The following is a 21,512-nucleotide window of genomic DNA, read 5'->3' on the forward strand; positions in this document are numbered from 1 at the left end:
TCAGCTCTTCAGCTCAAGGCTAGCACTCTACCACTTGAGCCACAGTGCAACTTCCAGCTTTTTTCTTTTTGTTTATGTGGTGCTGAGCAATCGAACCCAGGGCCTCATGCATGCAAGGCAAGCGCTCTACCACTGAGCCACCTTCCCAGCCCCTTGTTTGTGCATTTTTCTATTGGTGACTTTTTAAAAAAATTGATTTTTATGGACTCTATATCTTATAGATAATAATCTGTTATCATTAAAAAAAAATTCCCATTTATGGCTTATTTTTTCACTTTGGTGTCTTTTGTTGAACAGAAATCCCCAATTTTAATGTCAGAATTACCTATTGCTTTCTTTTTCTCTTTCTTTTTGCTTTTCTTTGACATAGGATCTACTTATGAAGCCTTGATAGGTCTTGATTTTTTTTCCTTAAAGCTATTATAAAGTTGTTATACAGAGGGACTATAGTTACATAAATCAGGTAGAGTACCTTTCTTTTTGGACAGTGGTACCCCTATTCTCTTACTCTCAGGCCTTGATCTTTATTTGTAGCTTAGGCTGGTCTCAAACTCTTCTTCTGCCTCAGTCTTTAGAATGCTGGGATTACACAGTGTGCCACCATGCTTGGCAGCACCTGTTTTCTTTTTATGGTTACATCTTTGTTTCCTGTTAATTAGAAAATTCTGTTCTTATATTTTAGTATGTTATTCTTTTGGTTTTCTCCATAGAGAGCTACTTAATACCATTGATAAACTAAAGTATTAATTTTCTCTCCTTCCTTCCTTCCTTCCTTCCTTCCTTCCTTCCTTCCTTCCTTCCCTCCCTCCCTCCCTCCCTTCTTTCCTTCTTTCCTTCCTTCTTTCTTTCCTTCTTTCCTTCCTTCCTTCTTTCCTTTCTTTTCTTTCTTTCTTTCTTTCTTTCTTTCTTTCTTTCTTTCTTTCTTTCTTTCTTTCTTTCTTTCTTTCTTTCTTTCTTTCCTTTCTTTCTTTCTTTTTCTTTCTTTCTGTCTGTCTGTCTTTCTGTCTTTCTATTAAAGTTTCTCCTTTTGTGCTTATTCTTCTGATTCAGGCCTCCAGGAGCGTGTTGACTAGGTATAGTGATGATAGCAGGCAGTTTATGTCTAATTTAAAGAAAGACGCTTCTAACACTTAACAATAAGAATGATTTTTACTGATCATTTGCAGTGGATTTAATTTGTATATTAAGGAACTTCTTTATTTCTAGGTTGCTGTTTTTTTTAAACCCTAAATGACTTTATATAACCTAAATGACTTTATATCTTAAGCTGATCATATAACTTTTCTTTTTTTTTTTAATCAATGTGTGCTTTTTGTGAAGTTTGTCAAAGACATCTAACTTGGTTGTGATGTGTTATCTTTTTTATATACTTCTGATCTCTTTTTGCTAGTGAAGTCAGCCTGTAAGTTTCCATCTTCCTGTAGTTTATGTCTAACTTTGGTGTCGAAATGTTAATTCTCAGAGGATGAGCTGTGGGAGAGTTTCTTCTTTGCTTCAAAAACTTTGTGCAAATTAGATCCTCTGGGCTTTCTTTGTGGAAAGAACTTTCATTGATTCAATTTGTTTAATAGCTATAGAATTCTTCAGGCCTCTCATTTCTTATACTATTAGAATGTGTAAAATACTTTTCTAGAAGTTCATCTGTTTCACTGATTATTTTCAAATTTATTGGCCTAAAATTAAAAGCACTTGCAAACCATACTTAAAACATCTCCCTCATGTTAGGATTTTCTTAAAGGTCTATTTTGTTGGATAATTAAAAAAATAACCATTTGCTCTGTGGATTATCTCTTTTGTGTTTTAATCATTAGTTCTCTCTTAACCCATCTATTAGATTTTTATTCCTAAAACTATTTTTATTGCTTTGTACTTTTATTCTTTTTCAATCTGCTTGCTCATTTTTCATAGTAAACATTCACATGCTGATTATTTAATTCTATGTTTTTTCTCCTTTAAAATACTTTTATTTAAACATTTGAAAACATACTCTACATAAACTTTCCTAATATCTCTGGTGATTTTCACTGTGTGTTCATATATGTTGAAACTGAAAGTGTTTGCATTTGCCTCTTTGAGGGACCAGGGTTTTATAAGCTATCAGAGGCTATTTCATCCCTCTTTCAACTCTGAGAGAAACTAAGCTTGCTTGCTTTGCTTCAGTGCATCCGAGTTACTCTCTCAAGCTCAGGGTGCAATTCATATTTGCTCCTTATGAGAGGAAGAGAGACAAAGGCACTCTTGAGTGTGCCTGAGTCTTTTCTATCTCTGACACTCTTTCCGTGTGTCCCTTTCTCTTCCCTCCAACTTGCTTCCCACTTCTCTTTTACTTGGAAATTCCACCTCCCTCCTTTATTTTTATAAGTACAGTTATACTACAAAAGGTGGATTTGCTTTTATTTAGCTGTAATGTAGTGGAAAGGCCTATCTGAAAATGTAGCCTGGTATAAACCCAGAAACAAAAATCTTTCATTGTTGTGGGGTTAGTATCACTGAGGTGGGTGTTTGAGACTGGAAATGCATCGGACATACCAAACTATTTAGCTCCCAGTACATTTACCTATGTTTAATGTACTGATGAGTCCTTTTTCTTTTTTTTTATTGTGAAAATACCATACAGATGGTTACAATTACATGAGCAAGGTAATGAGTACATTTCTTATCAAGCATTGTTGCTACCTCCTTTGTTTCCCCTTACCATCCTTGCCCTCCCACCCCCACTCTCACCCCCACTCCCCCCTACCCCGCCCCTGCCAAAGTTGTAAAGTTCGTTTTTCAAAGTAATGTCTTGTACTTCTCATTGTTGCAATGGGTCCACCTGTATCCCTATTTAAACAATTTCTTTTTTCCCTTCCCCTCCACAAATTATACCAACACCAAATACAATGAAAACAGGGGTTATACCGTGGGGGAGGGACATACAAAGCAACAAAAATTCATCTTATAAATATTTTAGAAACAATTGCAAGAAAGAAAAACCATTTGAGTCCTTATCTTGGGGTTCATTTAGTCTAACATCAACTTCTGACCTTTTTTGCTTGTCTCAGACATATACTAGTTATTGCAAATAAGGGAAACCATGGGACCTATGTTTCTTTGGGCGGCTTACTTCACTTAATATAATTTTTTCCAAGTCTTTCCATTTCCTAACAAATGGGGCAATGCCATTCTTTCTGATGGAGGCATAGGATTCCATTGTGTATATATACCACATTTTCTTGATCCATTCATCTACTGAGGGGCATTGGGTTGGTTCCATATCTTAGCTATGGTAAATAATGTTTCAGTAAACATAGTCGTGCTGGTAGCTTTAGTATGGTCTTGTTTGTGATCGTTTGGGTAAATGCCCAAAAGTGGGATTGCTGAGTCGTAGGGGAGCTCTATGTGGCGTCTTTTGAGGAACCTCCATACTATTTTTCAAAGTTAAACCATTTTTCTTTTTGTGAATTGGAGATGGGACTACTCTTCTCTATGCAGGGCAGAGTCAAAGTATATAACTACGTAAGCAGGAAGACGCAAAAGGACCTTGTTAAACATTTCAGGACAAACATGCTGACTTTACTTGTGTTCCTAGCATAGTGACTACAGAGAGCGCCCTGTTTTTCTTCCTTCCTTGTATCTTTCCAGTAGGAGGTTGCAGAGAAGTTCCATTGAGTGCCATTTGAGTTTTAATTCTTTTTTTTTTTTTTTTGTGGGTGGTGGGGTTTGAACACTAGGCCCGGGCACTATCCCTCAGCTCTTCAGCTCAAGGCTAGCACTCTACCATTTGAGCCACAGCACCACTTCCAGTTTTCTGGTGGTTTATTGGAGATAAGAGTCTCATGGATTTTGCTGCCCGGGCTGGCTTTGAAACGCAATCCTCAGATCTCAGCCTCCTGAGTAGTTAGGATTACAAGCGTGAGCCAATGGAGCCCGGCTGAGTTTTGTTTGATTCTTTATGGACAATTGGAAAATAATCCCAGAATCAGGAAGCAGATTAAGTTTTGGGGCCTTTGTTCAACAGTGCACTCACTTTCATACTTGAAGAGAAGTAGCTGTTTTACCACATGTTCTACCCGGGCCCCAAGTGCTAAGATGACAGTAGTTTGGGCAATGGGTAGGAACATATGGTGATGGCTTGTGCTGATGTGGGAGGGTATATCTTTCCTGGTGTGTAGTAAAATGGAAGCCTCAGCAGGAAAACTTGAGGCGTTGGGAAACTGAGATTCCTGGGAAATTCCAAAGAGATGGTCCTAGAGTGTAGCCTTGCAGATTGCTGCTGTCTGATACTTATCCATCCAGTGGCTTGCCTTAGAAGTGTGTTTTCATGGCTGATAAGAGGTAACTGATTTGATCTGAAGGAAGTAAGTAATGAAAGGAGGACGGCATTGGAAATGGAAATGTTTTCTTATTTTTGACTCTTGGAAAAGGTACTGTGGCTCTTCCAGGGATTTCACTTGTATCAAAATATTAGTCTTGTATAGACAGTTTATATCTTTACTTATCTACCCAGTCTAATTCCAGGGACTTAGAAAGGAGATGGTAAGTCAGTTGTCCTTGGGGTTTCCCATGCTATTATAATTGGGACTTGGTGATTTAGCTTGTCTTTCATTCTCCCTGTAGGACACACCAGGGCTAGTTCCTAGATTATCAAAGGATAGAACCATCCACTTTTTGTCTGTTCCAACCAGACAGAAGTCTAGGAGCACAGACAGCAAGATTTTTGTAAAATAAGGTCAAGAAGCTATTTCTTAAGTCCCTTTAAACTCTCATTCTTATTCTATGTAAACACATAGGTTATGTCTTTCAACAGTTACTGTTTTAATTGTGTTTGTTTATTGTTGTCTCTGCAGCAACTGTTGCCTATCCTGACTGATGGAGATATATACTCCGTGTCTGATACTTTCTAGAGCTTTATGCTCATGAACCCATTGCCATAGAAATGATTTAGCTTCACTAAGTTTGGTTATTCCTGGTAGTATGAGTTATTACTCTACCCCTCGTAAAAACAAAACAGAGAAACAGAAAGGCCATTATTTTGGGTGCTGTTATTATATTTTAAAATATATTTTAGTATTGAAATAGTATGTTAAGGGACTGGGAAGGTGGCTTGCATGCGTGAGGCCCTGAGTTTGATTCCTCAGCACCACATAAGCAGAAAAAGCTGGAAGTGGCACTGTGGCTCAAGTGGTAGAGCGCTAGCCTTGAGCTGAAGAGCTGAGGGACAGCACCCAGGCCCAGAGTTCAGGCCCCACGACTGACCAAAAAAAAAAGTCTGTTAAATATCTAATTAGAGATGGAAAATCTGGTAAATGATTTTTGAAACTGGGCTGATTGAATTTCTTAAAAGTAGAACAGCTTACAGATAGAGATAGGGAGAGAGGCAGAAGGAAAAGAGAGAGTGGGAGAAAGGGAGAGAATTAGCAAGAAGTAGAAAGAATGAGTGTGAGGAATAAATGAGATTATTTTACATTTCTTCCCATTCTCAAGAATATGAAGTGAAAAGATGACCTTTCTTCAATTTCTTAATTGTGAGAATTGCTTTGTCTGTTTGCTCTTACAACCTCATCTCTATTCTTTCCAAGCATCTTAAAGTATTTGTGCCTCTTCAGAAGTCATTTGGTAGAATGGTTCTGCAGCCTATTGGGACCAGACTTCCTAGATAAGGATCTGACTATGCTACTTACCTCACTGGGTGACCTGGAACTAGTTACTTTATTTCGTTTTTTCTCCCTATTCTCATCCATTAAATAGAGTTTATTTATAGAGTTGCTGCCTTCCTGTGCTGTTGCAAGGACAAACAGCTTAGAACCAGGGGGGTGTTAGAACATAGATGCTAGACAGACTTTTCTTTCTTCGATGGACAGATTCCCATTTGTTCTTTAAGACATCACTCAGTGGTGTCCATTGGCTTGGGATGTTTAGATAAACATGGCCGTTGCCTGGTTTACATCTCCTTTGTATTTCCAGCCACGTGGTTATGACTTCTATCATGACCTCCATTAAATATAATATTGCTTCTATTAGTTTACTTGTCCATGGGGACTTTGACCACAGACTTCCTCCTTTTGATATTTTGTAAGAATGAGGGAGATATGGAGTAAATATATAGAGAATGGATAAATAGACCATTTTCTCCTTTATTCCTCTTTACCTCTCTTTCTTCTTTCCTTCCTATCTCACTTTCTGCTTGCGTCCATCCCTACCAAACTTCTTCCCTGCTGTCACTCTCAGATCTAGCACTTGGTGCATTATCTTCATTGTCTGAATAAGATGGGCATTACAATAATTCCCATATACATAGAAGCAGGGGATCAGGGTGGGGGCAACCTGACCATCCAAGTGAAAGTTACTTTACAGAGTTGTCCCTCCATTGTTGCTGTTTCTGTTTAGAATATTTGGCAGTTTTTCCTTGAAATTCCTTTCTGGATCAGTGTATGAATAACATTGTGAAATAACTCTTTTGGTAATTTTTAGGAAAGACAATTTCTATTCACCAAGTCATTGCCAAAGAACAAAGATTTTTCTATCAACCAGCATATTTAGCTGGGCATTTTGGTACACACTTATAATCCTAGTACTTGGAAGGCTGTCAAGAGATCATGAATATATAGCCCAGGCTAGCCTAAGGCCATATACTAAAACTATCTAAAAAACCTAGAAACAAAACAGAATGTTTATTACAAATGAGGGAGACCATGGAGCCTATGTTTCTTTAGGTCTGGCTTACTTCACTTGATACAAGTTTTTTGAAGTCTTTCCATTTCCTTACAGATATGGCGATGTCATTCTTTCTGATGGAAGCATAGAATTCCTTAGTATACGTCTAGGATAGTTCTAGCAGAGGATCACAATAACTCAATAGCTCTGTACATATGACCTTATAAAATGATGCTAATCCATGAACTACAAGATATAGAAATGAGGGTTTTTTTCAAAGTGTAATATGTACAGTTATTTCTTTTTTCTTTCATTTTTGTTTTCTTTGGTTTACTCCTATTGTCACTGATTTTAATTTTGGTACCATTTGTCTTGTATGTAAGTTTATCTGATTTGGAGATAGGAAGGGGAATCACAGAAATGGTGAGACAAAGGATCAAAGGGGAACCAGTGCAACTCTGATATCAGAAGACAGTAAGTTGGAAATGACCTTTATAACTTGGCAAGGAGGGGAGTGAGGGAGAAGGGAAAGTGGGAGAAAACAAGGGAGGGGGTAACCATGTTCGACAAGAATTGCGTTCATTTCCTTATGTAACTGTAACCCCTTGGTCTATCACCTTTATAATAAAAATTTAAAAACAATGTTTACATAGAAGATAGTAGCTAAAGCATACTCCCAAGAAGCCTGCTACCTTCCATATCACTGTGCCATTTCTGTGGACATGTTTTGATTGGCTTAGAGCTGAGGCATAGGTGGAAAAAGATCCTATTCTGTGATTTCACCTGATTTTTTTTAGTTTAATTTTATTGTCAAGGTGATGTACAGAGGGGCTACAACTACATAAGCAAGGTAGCGAATACATTTCTTTTCAAGCTTGTTACCCCTCTCCCATTTCTCTCCCACGTACCCTTCCCCCATCCCCCTCCCCAAGTTGTACAGTTCATTTCCAACATAGTATTGCTGTTGCATTGGCTTCCCTCTCGTCCTTTCTCTCACCATTTTGTTGTTCCTCTTCTCTTCCCTAATTCAGATAAAGGTATATATAATACCCAGGGTACCAAAATCAAATACAGTGGATAACAGGTGATAAACCATAGAAAAAAAACACAAAAGAAAAAATTTGTATATTAAAAACAACAATGACAGAGCAAAACCTCTTGTGTTCATGCCTTGGAGTTCATTTTGCTTAGCATTATCTGATGTGGTCATATGTACATAGCTAGTGAGCTTTTCTGCTCATCTGCTAGTACTATCCTAGAAGTATACTAATTAGTATTGAGGGAAACCATAGGATCATTGTTTACCATAGCTAAGATATGGAACCAACCCAGATGCCCCTCAGTAGATGAATGGATCAAGAAATTGTGGTATATATACACAATAGAATTCTGTGCTTCCATTAGAAAGAATGATATCACCCCATTTATAAGAAAATGGAAAGACTTGGAAAAAATCATATTAAATGAAGTAAGCCAGGGTTTTTTGTTTCTTGTTTTTTTTTCAAAATTTGATGTATGTGAATGGAACAGCTTTATTTACCATGAAGTTCACAATACAATGCGTAGAATTAATAAATTTTAGTATTTTCACAAAGTTGTGCAAATAATACCTGTATTTCATTAGAAAACATTTCATCATCCTCAAAAGAATCTTCTACCGATTCCTCCTCCCAATTTCTGGCAATTTATTCTTGTCTATGGATATACTTAATCTGGACATTCCATGGATAGAATCATAATGGTTGACTTCTTTTACATTGGCATAATGTTTTCATGCTTCATCCTTTTAATTTATCAGTACTTCATTCCTCTAATGCTGATGGCACTCCATTGAATGCATATACCACATTTTATTTACCAACTCTTTAGTTGTTTGATCTTTAGTTGTTTGATCCATTTTTGGCTAATTTGAATAATGCTGCTATGGATATTCGTGCATTAATCAACATAAATAACATGTGGCATATTCCTAAAATAGAATTTTATTATTCAATTACAAAAAATACTTGTTATAGCACAGATAAACTTGAGCACATGATAATTGAAAGAAACCACTTATTTCCTGTACCCATTGATAATAAAATGTCCAGAAGAGGCAAACGTGTAGATATAGAAAGCATATTAGTGGTTTCCAGGGTCTGGTGCTATCAGAGGAATGCAGAATGTCTGCTAAAGAGGAGAGGGGTGGTTTCTTTCTAAGTGATAGGAATGTTCAAAAATTTATTTTGTTGGTGTTGTATAAATTTATGGATTTAGTAACAGCCACCGAATTTTATACTTTACAAAGGTGTATTGTATTACAAAAACAATTTGTGTCATCAAATACTAATTGTTTCCTTTAATCAGTGCTCTGTGATACACTATGGCACAAGGATCAGAATGAGAGCTCTATTTTCTATGTTTCAGGAATTTCTTAATGAAGATTCCTAAAGAGGATAGTCCACTATGCATGCTCATACAAAAATGTAATCCAAGGGGGTGTTACACAGTTCTTGTTTTTGTGTGTATGCCATACTCAGAAATACCTCAAAACCTTTTAAGTATCCACTATAAAATTTCAGAAAGATTTCAAAATGTTGATTTCTCTAATGCTTGTATAACTTAAACATAGCAATATCCATGCCTTTAATAATACTGTGAGCTTCAGCTGTGTTGCATATCTGTCTTGATTGCTTAGTGTTATGTCTAGTCCACCGACAGGATAAGTGTGTGAGTGAATGAATGACTGCTATTTATGAAGTCCCCTAGTTTGTCCCTGGACTACACCTTTGAGCTGTAGCAACCTCTTCTGGCCAGCCTGGAGGTTGCTCTGAGGGGAATGTGTTGCTGAATTCACCAGCAGCCAAGGGTCCCTTTCTCCCCTCATTGCTAACTCTTTAATTCTCTGGTGCTCTCGCTTATTTTGGTTGCAGTAGTGACTTGAAACAACATATAGATGATTCTGTAGTTTGGTGATTTCTTCTCTGGTAAGACATCCAAACTTTGGGTTTTTGGGTTAGTGAGATTTAGCAAAACAAAAGGTGCAATAAATAAATAAAGTGTAAAATTTATGAGTTTTCAGATTTTCACAAAGTTGAGCAAAATTGTACAACGTTGTACTTCCAAGATATTTTTTCATGCTTACCAAACATCAATGCTGTAGACTCTGTGTAGCTTTGGGTCTTTGGTCTAATAAGAAATGGATTTTTTTCTTATTTTTTTATTTTCTGTGAAAGTACTTTATGTGGATTAATTTCTTTTTCTGTTAAATATCCTTTGCTTGCCCTGGACTTTTCTTTGTGTTGATTTTTTGCTTCATTTTTTTCATTTCCCATGCTGTTCAGTTACTGGATGCCAGAAGAACCAAGGTTTGTCCACTCTTTGCAGCCTGTTTGTTTTGCTCTGTATAGCCTCACCTCTGTGTGTTTGGTGTGTTTTGTCTGTGTCTGCATTTGTTCCCTTCTGCTTGCAGAGGCAGTAATCCTGTTTACCAAACCTGCTCACAGCTTTACTTGTAAAAAAAAAAATAAGTCCTTGTTTGTGTCTACTGTAGTGGATACTATTATTTTCATTTTTAGATGGCTGTGTATTTATTATGGAAAACAATGAATAGTAGAATAAAGAACATCTTAGGAAACAAGGAATACTGAGTCTGGAGCATTGTGGGCATAATGAAGATGTGTTTTGTGAAAGTTTCCCTTAACCCTTTCCCTTCCTAATTTAAAACACAGTAGACATATATTTTCCCTTGTGATTGACACTAATAAACTGTATATGTGTATGTGTACATTTCTCTTCTCCTAAGACATTCAGATAACATCACTGAATTAATTTCCCCCTTTTCATGTGCTGTCCCATGCTTCTGAAATCACCCTGGAAGACTTCATGGCTGGCCCCCTGGACCTCATGATTAACATTCCATCTTCATGATGTGGTAACAGCAGACAGTGCTTGGCACTTACATTGACAATCTCCCTTTTTTTCCCCTTTCCCGCTCCCTCTTTCTCATTGTAGCACCTGCAACTGACAATCCAGGCCCTTCAAGATGAGCTGCGAACGCAGAGAGATCTCAACCACCTCCTGCAGCAAGAGAGTGGTAACCGTGGGGCGGAGCACTTTACCATTGAGCTGACTGAGGAAAACTTCCGGAGGCTCCAAGCTGAGCATGACAGGCAGGCCAAGGAGTTGTTCCTTCTGCGGAAGACACTGGAGGAAATGGAGCTGAGGATTGAAACGCAGAAACAGACCCTCAATGCCCGAGATGAGTCCATTAAAAAGCTCCTTGAAATGTTACAGAGTAAAGGTTTGCCATCCAAAAGCCTTGAGGATGACAATGAACGCACCCGCCGCATGGCAGAGGCTGAGTCTCAAGTCAGCCACTTGGAAGTGATCTTAGACCAGAAAGAGAAGGAAAACATCCATCTCAGAGAGGTAAGAGCATTCAGTGAATTGCCCATAAACCTTATTCTAGGAAGTGTGTTATCGAGCTATTTTCACAGGTTGGAAGATCCCATACATCTGCTTGAGAATACAGGTATGTTCCATTGTTACTCAAGGCATATTGAGGATTCCAAGCATGGATAGTATATGGCAACTCCAAGGTGGTTACGGTTGCTTTCCACATGTGACTATGGTTTGGGGGAATTTAATTACAGCTCTGCTTAAGTTTAGTTCTTTATCAAGCATTGTCTAAGGAGGAAAACAAATAGGTGCTTAGCAACACAATGAACTGAAGTATTTTTACATTAATCTACCTGAATTTATAGAGTAAAACATATGGCTGGTGGCTCTGGGAAGAAGGGTAAAATGTCCAGACCAATTTTGAACATTTAGGCTTAAGATAATCTTTGTCTGCACTTACATTTGTCTAGAACAGACTGTTGCAGGTTTTCTGAGTTTGTGTTTTGCCTGTAGTGAATTATATCATTTGGAGTCCTCCAGAGGCTATCTCTCTGGCCTGCTACCACCACTGAATGTTGGAATGCTCAGGTATCTGAGAATATGTGGCTTGTTAAAGCTTAGGAAAAATGTGAGTTACATCCAGCGTTTGAAATGGTTATAGCAATTCTTTGCCATTGTGGTAGATATGGATCTTAAAGGTGTCATAGTCAAGCGTGGTGGAGCATACCTGGAATCCCAGACTTAGAAGGCCCTGAGGGCAGGGGGATAACAGGTTTGAGCTCGGCCTGGGTCACACAGTGGGTCCTAGGCAAGTCTTAGCTACATAATGAGGCCCAGCTTTAGAAAAATGAAATCATATAGGAAAACTTTTAGGGGCGACATATATCACCCAGAAAATCACAAGCTATAAAATGGTATTGAATGTATTGTACTCAAAGTATTTACAGCACTAAATAAGAATTATAGAGTAGACTACATTTCATAGCATTGAATACCTGTTCAGATAGGCAGCCCTTCTTGCCTGGCTTTCATGATGAGATTGGAAAATGCAGATGCTCCTAGGAAATGTTTATTTGCTTAGGACATTTGCTTAAACTTTTGGATCTTCACACCAAATGCTCTCTATTCTTTTTACTTTTTTGAATTTAAATTTTATTGCAAAGGTGATGTACAGAGGGGTTATAGTTATGTAAGTAAGATAATAAGTACATTTCTTTTTGACTAGTGTTACCCTCTCTCTCATTTTCTCCCACTTTCCCCCACTCCTCTCCTCCCTCCCAAGCTGTAAAGTTCATTTCCATCATAATGTCTTGTGAGTATCATTGTAGAATTGGTTCATCCTTTATCCCACCCATACTGTGATTCCCCTTCACTTCCCCAAACCAATTAAATTTATTTTTTATTATTAGTAAGTTTTTTATTGTGAAAATATGGTACAGAGGGGTTACAATTGCACAAGCAAGGTAATAAGAGTACATTTTTTTTATCAAACAGCATTGTTGCCTCCTTTGTTTTTCCCTTACCATCCCTGCCCTTCCATCTCCACGACCACACTCCCCTCCCAAGTTGTAAAGTTCAGTTTTTGACATAGCATCTTGTATATTTCATTGTTGCAATGGGTCCACCTGTATCCCTATTTAAACCATTTGTTTTTTCCCTTCCACTCCCAAAATTATACCAACATCAAATACAGTAAAAACAGGGGTTATACTAGGGGGGAGGGACATACAAAGTAACAAAAAAATCACCTTATAAATATGTTAGAAACAATAGTAGCAAGAAAGAAAAACCACTTGAGTCCTTATCTTGGGGTTCATTTTGCCTAACATCAACTTATCTGACCTTTTCAATTAAATTTAAATACAATACAGAGTATACAGAAAAACAACAACAACAATGACACCAGGGAATAAACTGAAGGAGAAAAAAGAAAGAAAAAAGAAATAACTGCAAACAATAAAATAAAAAACCTCTTGTTTCCATTTCTTGGAGTTCATTTTGATAAACTCATTTCATATGGTCATATCCATATGGCTAGATATGCCACAGTACTGCCCACACCCTAATGTTCTCTACTTTTACTCTCCCTTGCTTGGTTTTAATGTGACCTTAGCCACATGCTAGGGAAAGCCATACGGCTTAGTTTCATATTGAGATGCTTAAAGAGGTGTTGGGTTGGGTCTTCCCATCTGTATTCTAGCATGTGGTGGGCAGACTTCTAAGATGGTCTCCAAAGATTCCTACCACAGAATCCATACCCTTGGCTGATTTCCATTTCTTGGCTGCAGGCTAATCTTAGAGACTTGTATTTAAATGGTAGAACATGGCAAAGATAGTGAGATGTCAAAGTTATTGATACTATGCCTTTTTTTCCCCCTCTGCTGTATTTGTGGTAAGCAGAGTCTATTCATTTCCTAGCTCTTCTGGCTCCATAACAGGCAATGACAGCTGGTATTGCAGCCCTGCATCAGGCAACACTTGCTGGTGTGGCAGCTGGGTAGCAGGCAATGCTAGTGTTACAGTTGTGTAGCAGATAACACCTACTAGTGTTGCAGCTTCACTACTGGCTGCTGCCACAGTCACCTTCTCAGGTTCTTGTCTCTCATGCTGGAAGAATGGAATCCACGGACAAAGAAAGGTGAGTGTGAAGAACTTTATTCAGGCAAGAAGGGTCCTTGTCAAAGGCTGTTGCTCCTCAGCCTGCAAGTGGCCGAGTTCAAAGATTTCTATACCTTAAGTTGTCCTCTGATTGGTCATACCCCATGTAAATGAGGCATAGGACAACCAACCAATCAGAAAAGACTTACTGAGTCACTATGGACCTACAACTGTCCTTTTCAGTTAGGTCTGTCTTGAGCTTTCCTACCTCTAAAGTTTTTGGGAACTAGAAGAGCCAGAAATACTACATTCTATTTTCTGTGGCTAGGATTTTGTGACAATTTTGCATTTTTGCTGTCAGGTCTGTCCTTACCAGGTTAGCAGTGTACTCCATTTTCCAGGGGCCCTGGGCCCTAACTAATCTATTGAACTAAATAACAACTAATTTTACCTTTTTGTTACTTCCATGATTATGTTTCATGAGACTTTGCTTTCATCTTACAAGCAGATTGATGCCTTCTTAGTTTGCATGTTTTAATGAAGCAAGCTACTATGTGGAGAAGCCCATGTAGTAAGGAGATGAGGGTAGCTACCAGCCAACATCCAATGAAGAATGGAGATATTCAGGCTAACAGCCACAAAACACTGAAAACTTCCATCAGCCACCTAGTGTACTTGGAGGTGAATCCTTCCCTACACAAGCCTTCGGATGCAATGACAGGCTCTGGGCTGATGTACCTTGATTGCAACCTTATGAAAGACCATGAAGCAGAGGACCCTGCTAAGCTGTGTCTGGATTTCTGACCTACAGAAACTGTGAGATAATTGGTGTGTGTTGTTTTAAGTGGCTTAATTTCTGAGGAACTTGTTATAGAGCAATATAATAGAGCAGAAACTCCCCTGCCTCACTGCAAAGACCTCCCATCTGATTTATAGAAGAGGAACAATAATTACTAGAAGTTATTATTCTATGTAGATTGTGAATTTTGAAATTCACATATGTTATCTTAAAACTGTGGTCTTAAAACTATAGTTGGAAAAAGCAGCTACTTTATTTTTGATACCCAGCAAGGGTGCTGAATGTTCAAGATGGCTGAGAAGCTTGAGAAACTTCTGAGTACAGCCCTTTTCTTGGCTGATCAGGAAGGGAGAATATCGGGAATAGATCTCTACAAAAATTTAATTTTAAACTTGAATTCAACAAATAAAACATAGAGGCTTGAAAGAATCCTTCCCAAGAGAACATTGTAAGAAGACAACTTGTGAGAGTCCTTTGTTGATTTTCTAGGACTTTTGTGAGCCTATTATTGTATCACTGATAGCCTAAAGTTGGTCATATTTGGAATATTTGTCCCAATGGATATTGGCAAATACTACTCCTGATCCTCACTTCTCTCATCTTGATCTATATAAAGCCTATTTACCAGCATATTGTTGAACAAATGTCATGAAATGTTTTACTAGTACTATTAGCAAGAAGAGGCACTGCAGAATTGAAAGTTAAAGATTTTATAGTTATGAGTATGTAACTTCTCAGTTGTTAAAGTTTTTAGAAGCATTTATATGGGTTTTTAAAAAGTGTGTCAGACACTATGAAGAGTATTTTTAGGAGTATTTTGTATTGATTCACATTGAATTCTCAAAGCCATTAATTAATCATCATTGGGTGAATTCTTAAAGAAGCTCTATTGATACATATAGCAAAGATAAACGCTAGTTTGGCTTAAAGGTATTCTATTGGGATGAAATCAATTTGTAGTTAAGTAGAGAAGTATCATGAATAAAAAAAGAGAGAAACAGTTGTAACCTGGTAGAGGCTAATATCATATTGTGTAGTCAGGGAAGGTCGTTTATTTTGAGGGGAGTCAGGCTGAACTGAGTGCTGAAGAGCAGGTGGGTAAGTTTGTCAGAAGTCTATTCTACTCAGATGGAAAAGGCTCATGCCTAAGAGGTAGGTGCTGTTATTTGGCCATCTTACTTGGTGGGAACTGAGGAACAAATGAAATCAAGAACCTTTTCTTGCTGGTGGCTCATACTTGTAATCCTAGCTTCTCAGGAAGCTGAGATCGGAGCATCATGGTTCCAAGCCAGTCAGTGCAGGAAAATCTGTGAGACTCTTCTTCAATAAACTACTCCAAAAGCCAGAAATGGAGCTGTAGCTCAAGTGGTATAGTGCATACCTGTAGTTCAACCCCAGGAAGGATATAAAACAAAAACAAAAACAAGAAAAAAAGAGAACCTTTTCCAGCCTAGCACCAGTGGCACACACTTGTTTTGTGTGTGGAGGCTGAGGAGGCTGAGGCCTAGAAGACCCTAGTTTGAATCTAGCAGAGAAGTCTGCAAGACTCTATCTCCAGTTAACCAGCAAAATGCTGGTAGAGGGTAGCGTGCTAGCCATGAGTAAGAAAGCTGAGGGAATATGAAGACCTTGAGTTTCAGCACCAATAATGTCCCCAAAATATAAAATAACCTTGTTACATAAAAATTGTATTTGAATCAGTCTTGCTCCAGGGTCTCAGCTCTTAAGCTATTTCAAGCTTACGCCATCTCAAGCTTTCTTGTTCATGGTTTGCAGTCTACCACTTGGGCGATGCATACAGTCCAACATCTTGCTAGATAATTTTATCCCTTTTCTATAAGAAACTTTCTTAGAATGTGCTGGGCAGAATAGCCATTTTGTAAGTATATTGATATGTGTTGAGAGAAAAAAGGACTGTCAGGGTTAAATGAACTTGGGGAAATACTGAATTTCAGGCATTTACTGTAGGACTCCTCACTGTGTAGCATCCAGATGGACATCTGTTAGATCCAGGATTGGGTAAGGCAGTGTTTCTCAAATATATTTGACTTATATTTTCTTGTGGTAGTGTTCTTTGTAAGATAATTTTGAAAAGTGCTATGCTAAGAAAAAAAATGTGCTTTTAATTCATGACCTACAAAATGTGAAACAATATACAATTACTGTTTCCCATTGCCAAAACCTGAGTAATTTTGTTGTTGTTGTTGTTGGTTGTGGGCCTGAACTCTGGGCCTGGGCGCTGTCCCTCAGCTCTTCAGCTCAAGGCTAACGCTCTACCACTTGAGCCAAAGCACCATTTCTGGCTTTTTCTGCTTAATGTGGTGCTGAGGAATCGAACCCAGGGCCTCAGGCATGCTGGGCAGGCACTCTGCCACTGAGCCACCTTCCCAGCCCCTGAGTAATGTTTATTGTGCTATTTCAATATTTTCACTGGGTTTTAGAATGTACTAAATAATTAAATATTTTGAGTAGAAAAATGTGTCTGATTATTGCTATTAAACTAGTAATAATAACTCAGCTTGAATATAGAAGCTGCCTGACCTCTGTTCACTTAAAAATGAATCTAAAACAGCTTTTAAAATGTACTTGAGGTTTGAAGTTTAGTGTCCTCCTGATTTCTTTTTCATTGTGCACTGTTTGACTAGGCTGGGCCTGGCTGGTATAAGGCTGGGGAATGGAGTGCTAGTGGTTTTGTGATTCATTCTCAGGCAGGGGTGTTGAACCTTGCATAAACTCCATCTCCTGGCTTTCTTCAGTGCATTCTTTTAAGAGACTTGGAACTGGCAGGAATTGCATATGAATAGGGTGGGTTGCTTTAGTGTATTCTTAACTATCTGTGGTCTGGAGAAGGCTAAAGGTGAAACTACTTTTGTATCTGGCAGGGAACAACAATAATAAAAAGATGGCAATCTCAACTTGTTTGGAAGGTATAAATCATTGCCCATTGAGCTAACTTGAACCCAAGGATTGGCTGACACTCATGTTCCTTACTAGTGTAGTCTGAAACAGTGTGATATAAATGGATTTGATAAGACAAGGCTTGATGTAATAAGGGTTTACTTTGTTCTTTAGCTTTTTCATACAAAGAACACATTATTTTCCCTCCCCACTCTATTCCCCTCAAATTGTAAAGTTCATTTCCAACATAGTGTCTAGTGAGTATCATTGTTGTTTTATTTCATCCTTTGTCCTGCTGTTTTTGTCCTGCTGTTTTTGTGATCCCTTTTCCATTCCACAGATCAGATAAACATACAGGACAAAAGGTACAGAAAACCAAAACAAAAAAATTTAGAAATAACTGCAAAGAGAACATAATAAAAACCCGTTTCCAATTCTTGGAGTTCAGTTTGATATTCTTCATTATATACAGCCATATGCACCTACTGATTGGGTTGTTGTGATCCTCTGCTAAGACTGTCATAGACATATTCTAGTTATTACAAATGAGGGAAACCATGCAACCTACATTTCTTTCTTTGGGTCTGGCTTGTTACACTTAATATAATTTTTGCCAGGTCTTTCCATTTTCTTACAAGTGGGGCAGTATCATTCTTTCGATGGAAGCATAGAACTCCATTGTGCATATATACCACATTTTCTTGATCCATTCATCTACTGAGAGGCATCTGGGTTGGTTCCATATCTTAGCTATGGTAAATAATACTGCAATAAACATGGTTGTGTTAGTAGCTTTAGTATGCCTTGTTTGTAGTCATTTGGATAAATGCCCAGGAGTGGGATTGCTGGATCATAGGGTAGATCTATGTTTAGTGTTTTGAGGAAACTCAAACTATGCTTTCCATAGTGGTTGAACAAGTTTACACTCCCACCAAAAGTGTAGTAGCATTCCCTTTTGGTCATATCCCTGGCAGCATCTGTTATTTATAGATTTCTTCATAATGGCCATTCTAACTGGGGTGAGATGGAATTTCAATGTTGTTTTGAGTTGCCTTGTTTTATAAAATCTCTTTCTCTTTAACACACTTGTCTTTTGTTCTGTTGACTGTGCCACAATTTTGTAGAAGTAAGCATTTCTGATTCTAACTCTATAAACTAATTGTATTCCTTCTCTACTAACAAAGCTTAGCTCAGAAAACAACATTGTATACATAGGATCATTTCCTATCCATATGAAAGAACTGAGCAATTGCTTCCTATCAGTTTTTTTTTTACCTGATCATAATACTACATCATTATTTACAGGCCTTATCCATTGAATTAGATGTTCAATAAATATTTTAAAGAGTGATAAAATGGTTTAACAATATCCAGAGAGTTGCACTGCGGCTTACTTAGTTACTATTGGGAAAGTTCTTAAACATTGTACAAGCTCCATTTAAAAAAAAATGTCTTCCTTATCAGTGCTTCATGTCTGGATTGGAGCTGGAGATTTGAAGATAATGTGTTAAACATGTTGAGCACATGTTAAACATGATATTGTGGAAATATCCATGCCTATTTTATGTTTAGAGATTCACCAATGGCTCTTGCCTGTAATTCTAGCTACTTAGGTGGCTGAGACCTGAGGATTACTGTTCCAAGCCATCCTGGGCAGGAAAGTTTGTGAGACTCCTATTAAATTAACCAGCAAAAAAAGCTGAGCAAATAAGCTCAGGAACAGTCACGAATTCAAGCCACAAGGCAGGAATGCATGTGCACATGCATGTGCACATGTACACACACATACATATACACACACACCAACTCATGGTTACTAAAGCTTAATCTTTTCCAGGTGCTACACTAAGAAATTATTTTTTGCTTTCACCTCATTGTATCGATAAGAAAACAAATACAAAGTGCTAAGTTGTCCCCTATCACATAGCATGTTTTGTAGCTGGGATTGGAACCCATGCAGTCTGTCTCTATAGAGTTTGTACTTGTCATTGTCACTGTTACTCTTTATTGTGGTAGTTAACAAAGAGGACATCAAGTGACATTTAAGTTCCAGGCAGCACAAAGGCAAGAAGCTGACAATGGACTTGATCCATATCATAGCTGGTCTCCAAAGACAGGAAGAATTTCAGAACACAAAGGAAGTGAGAGAAGAGATGTATGACACAAGCTACAGAAGTGGGTACTATGGTGGGTTTTGGAACTTCCAAATTAGAATAGTTGAAACTGCCTTTCAAAAGGGGAAATAAATAAATCTGAACAGATGCCTTAGGGTTAGGTTAATGAGAGCTCATGAATGCCAGATACGGAATTGGCTTTTATTCCCTAGGCTCTGTGGAGTTTTTGAGAATACTTGCTTTGGAGAGTGGAATGATTGGATGGGAAGAGACTAAACAAAGCAGAGAAGTTAGATCCTGAGGTGTGGTTCAGATGACCAAGGGTCTAAATCTGGATGGTGGCTTGGCAGTTGGAGACACAGGTCATTTCCACTTGCATCTAGGACCTTAACAACTCGGTTCAGGGAGCTTGAAGAGGAAGAGGTAGCCACTGTGAGTATATGGGCAATGACAGGTCAGTAGAGACAAATAGGAGTTATCAGCAGGAGGAACTGGAAGTGAGAAAAGACTTTGCGGGCTGGGAAGGTGGCTCAGTGGTAGAGCGCTTGCCTTGCATGCCAGAGGCCCTGGGTTCGATTCCTCAGCACCACATAAGCAAAAAGAAAAAAGCCGGAAGTGGTGCTGTGGCTCAAGTGGTAGAGCCCTAGCCTTGAGCTGAAGAGCTGAGGGACAGCGCCTAAGCCCAGAGTTCAGGCCCCATGACCGGACCCAAAAAAAAAAAAAAAAGAGAAGAGAAAAGACTTTGCATGTGTTGAGTTTGTTGATATCCTGAAGCCAATATTGTTCATTGGAGATGAGGAAATGATAGTGAAGAGCCTGTAGTCAGCTCTTGTGCTGTGGGGATATTAATATGTTTTACAAACTGTGGGATTAGAAGAGGAGACAAGTTTGGTTATATCAAGTTTGGCAATATGCTAGTTTTAAAGTGTGAGCAGTAATACTGTCAAGGTAGAGGAGGTGTGGTGGTTTATTTTCGTGGATGCATCTGGAACCCTTGAAGAAACTTGAGGCTCAGAAATATTAAGCTTTGGTGACCTGTGTCATTTACTAAGGACACACAAAGATTTCCTGTGCTAATCACATTTCAGGAATGCCATCATATCCTCCCAGTGGTAGTCTGAAGTAGGTGTTGTTTTCCTACCTCTAACAGGAAGGGGTTAAAGCCTAGAGAGGTCATCTGACTGATCCAGGTTCTCAGAACACGTAGTAATGGATCTGGGATTCAAATCTAGGCTTGTTTTGTCTTGGGTACCTTTTCCTAACCACCTCTTGAGACTGTCAGGGATTTCAGTCTGATGCAGAGTAGAATACAGACAAGGCTTCTGTTACTCTTGTTCAGAGTCATTTCCTTTGTTTAATGAAAGAAGGGGAAATGTAAAAGGCGGTCTCTTTTTTTTTTCTCTTACCATATCTTATCAGCTCCTGTTGAATCAGAGACCATAACACATCTGTAGTCACTGAGCAGTGGAAAGGGTAAACAGGGCTTGTAGAGAAAGCAGCCACAGGGCCAAGTCTCTCCAGTCCATGGTTAAGTTCTAAGAATGAAAGTGCCTGGCCTTACGTACATTCTTAGGAGAATAGATCAGTTTTTAGTTTCCTAAACAAAGAATAAGCACAAATAGGTGGTCCCAGTTGGACCTATTGCATTTGATCTGTTCCAAGTGACCTTTTCTTTGCAGTATTATATTTACTTTATGATTCCCATACTGCCAAAAAGAAGTGCTTTGCTTGCTTCCCAAGCCAGCTTTACTTTTTATGTAGTTTTCATTGGATATTTCAGATTTCTTTTTGTGTCAATCAGCTGAAATTTGGTAAAGAAAAATCAACTTTCCTACCCACTCTGGTTTGGACACGAAAGAGCTACTTTGTGTTTTTAGCTACCCATATAGACTGAAAGGTCTCTTTAGTGTTTTGGATGATGTGAAGCCAATGGAACTGCTACTGGATGATTTCTAGGAGTCATTAGGTTATTTTAGCTGTGACTTTTATAAGAATGACTTATGCCTTCCTCACTAAAGAGAAAATACAAGCATATATTGTAGTTTGTAGAAAAAAGAGAAGCAAAGGTGAGTTGAGATTTTCAAGCA

At 38.3% G+C, this 21,512-nt stretch overlaps 1 protein-coding gene across 4 annotated transcripts in view; it reads left to right on the top strand.

Annotated features, from left to right (window-relative positions):
- The window catches only part of Erc2 (ELKS/RAB6-interacting/CAST family member 2), a 789,311-nt gene that overhangs the window by 145,860 nt on the left and 621,939 nt on the right, over positions 1 to 21,512 (top strand). For 3 of the 4 annotated variants that reach the window (XM_042679903.1, XM_042679901.1, XM_042679902.1), the window contains exon 2: positions 10,630 to 11,046. In XM_042679903.1, the coding sequence (XP_042535837.1) occupies positions 10,630 to 11,046 (417 nt within the window). Of the gene's footprint in view, positions 1 to 9,959; positions 9,984 to 10,629; positions 11,047 to 21,512 lie in introns of all 4 variants that reach the window. The other variant, XM_042679900.1, reaches the window with a different exon arrangement.

The sequence above is a fragment of the Dipodomys spectabilis genome, unplaced genomic scaffold, assembly GCF_019054845.1.
Source record: "Dipodomys spectabilis isolate Male_0828 unplaced genomic scaffold, ASM1905484v1 ptg000054l, whole genome shotgun sequence".
Taxonomy (NCBI): Eukaryota; Metazoa; Chordata; class Mammalia; order Rodentia; family Heteromyidae; genus Dipodomys; species Dipodomys spectabilis.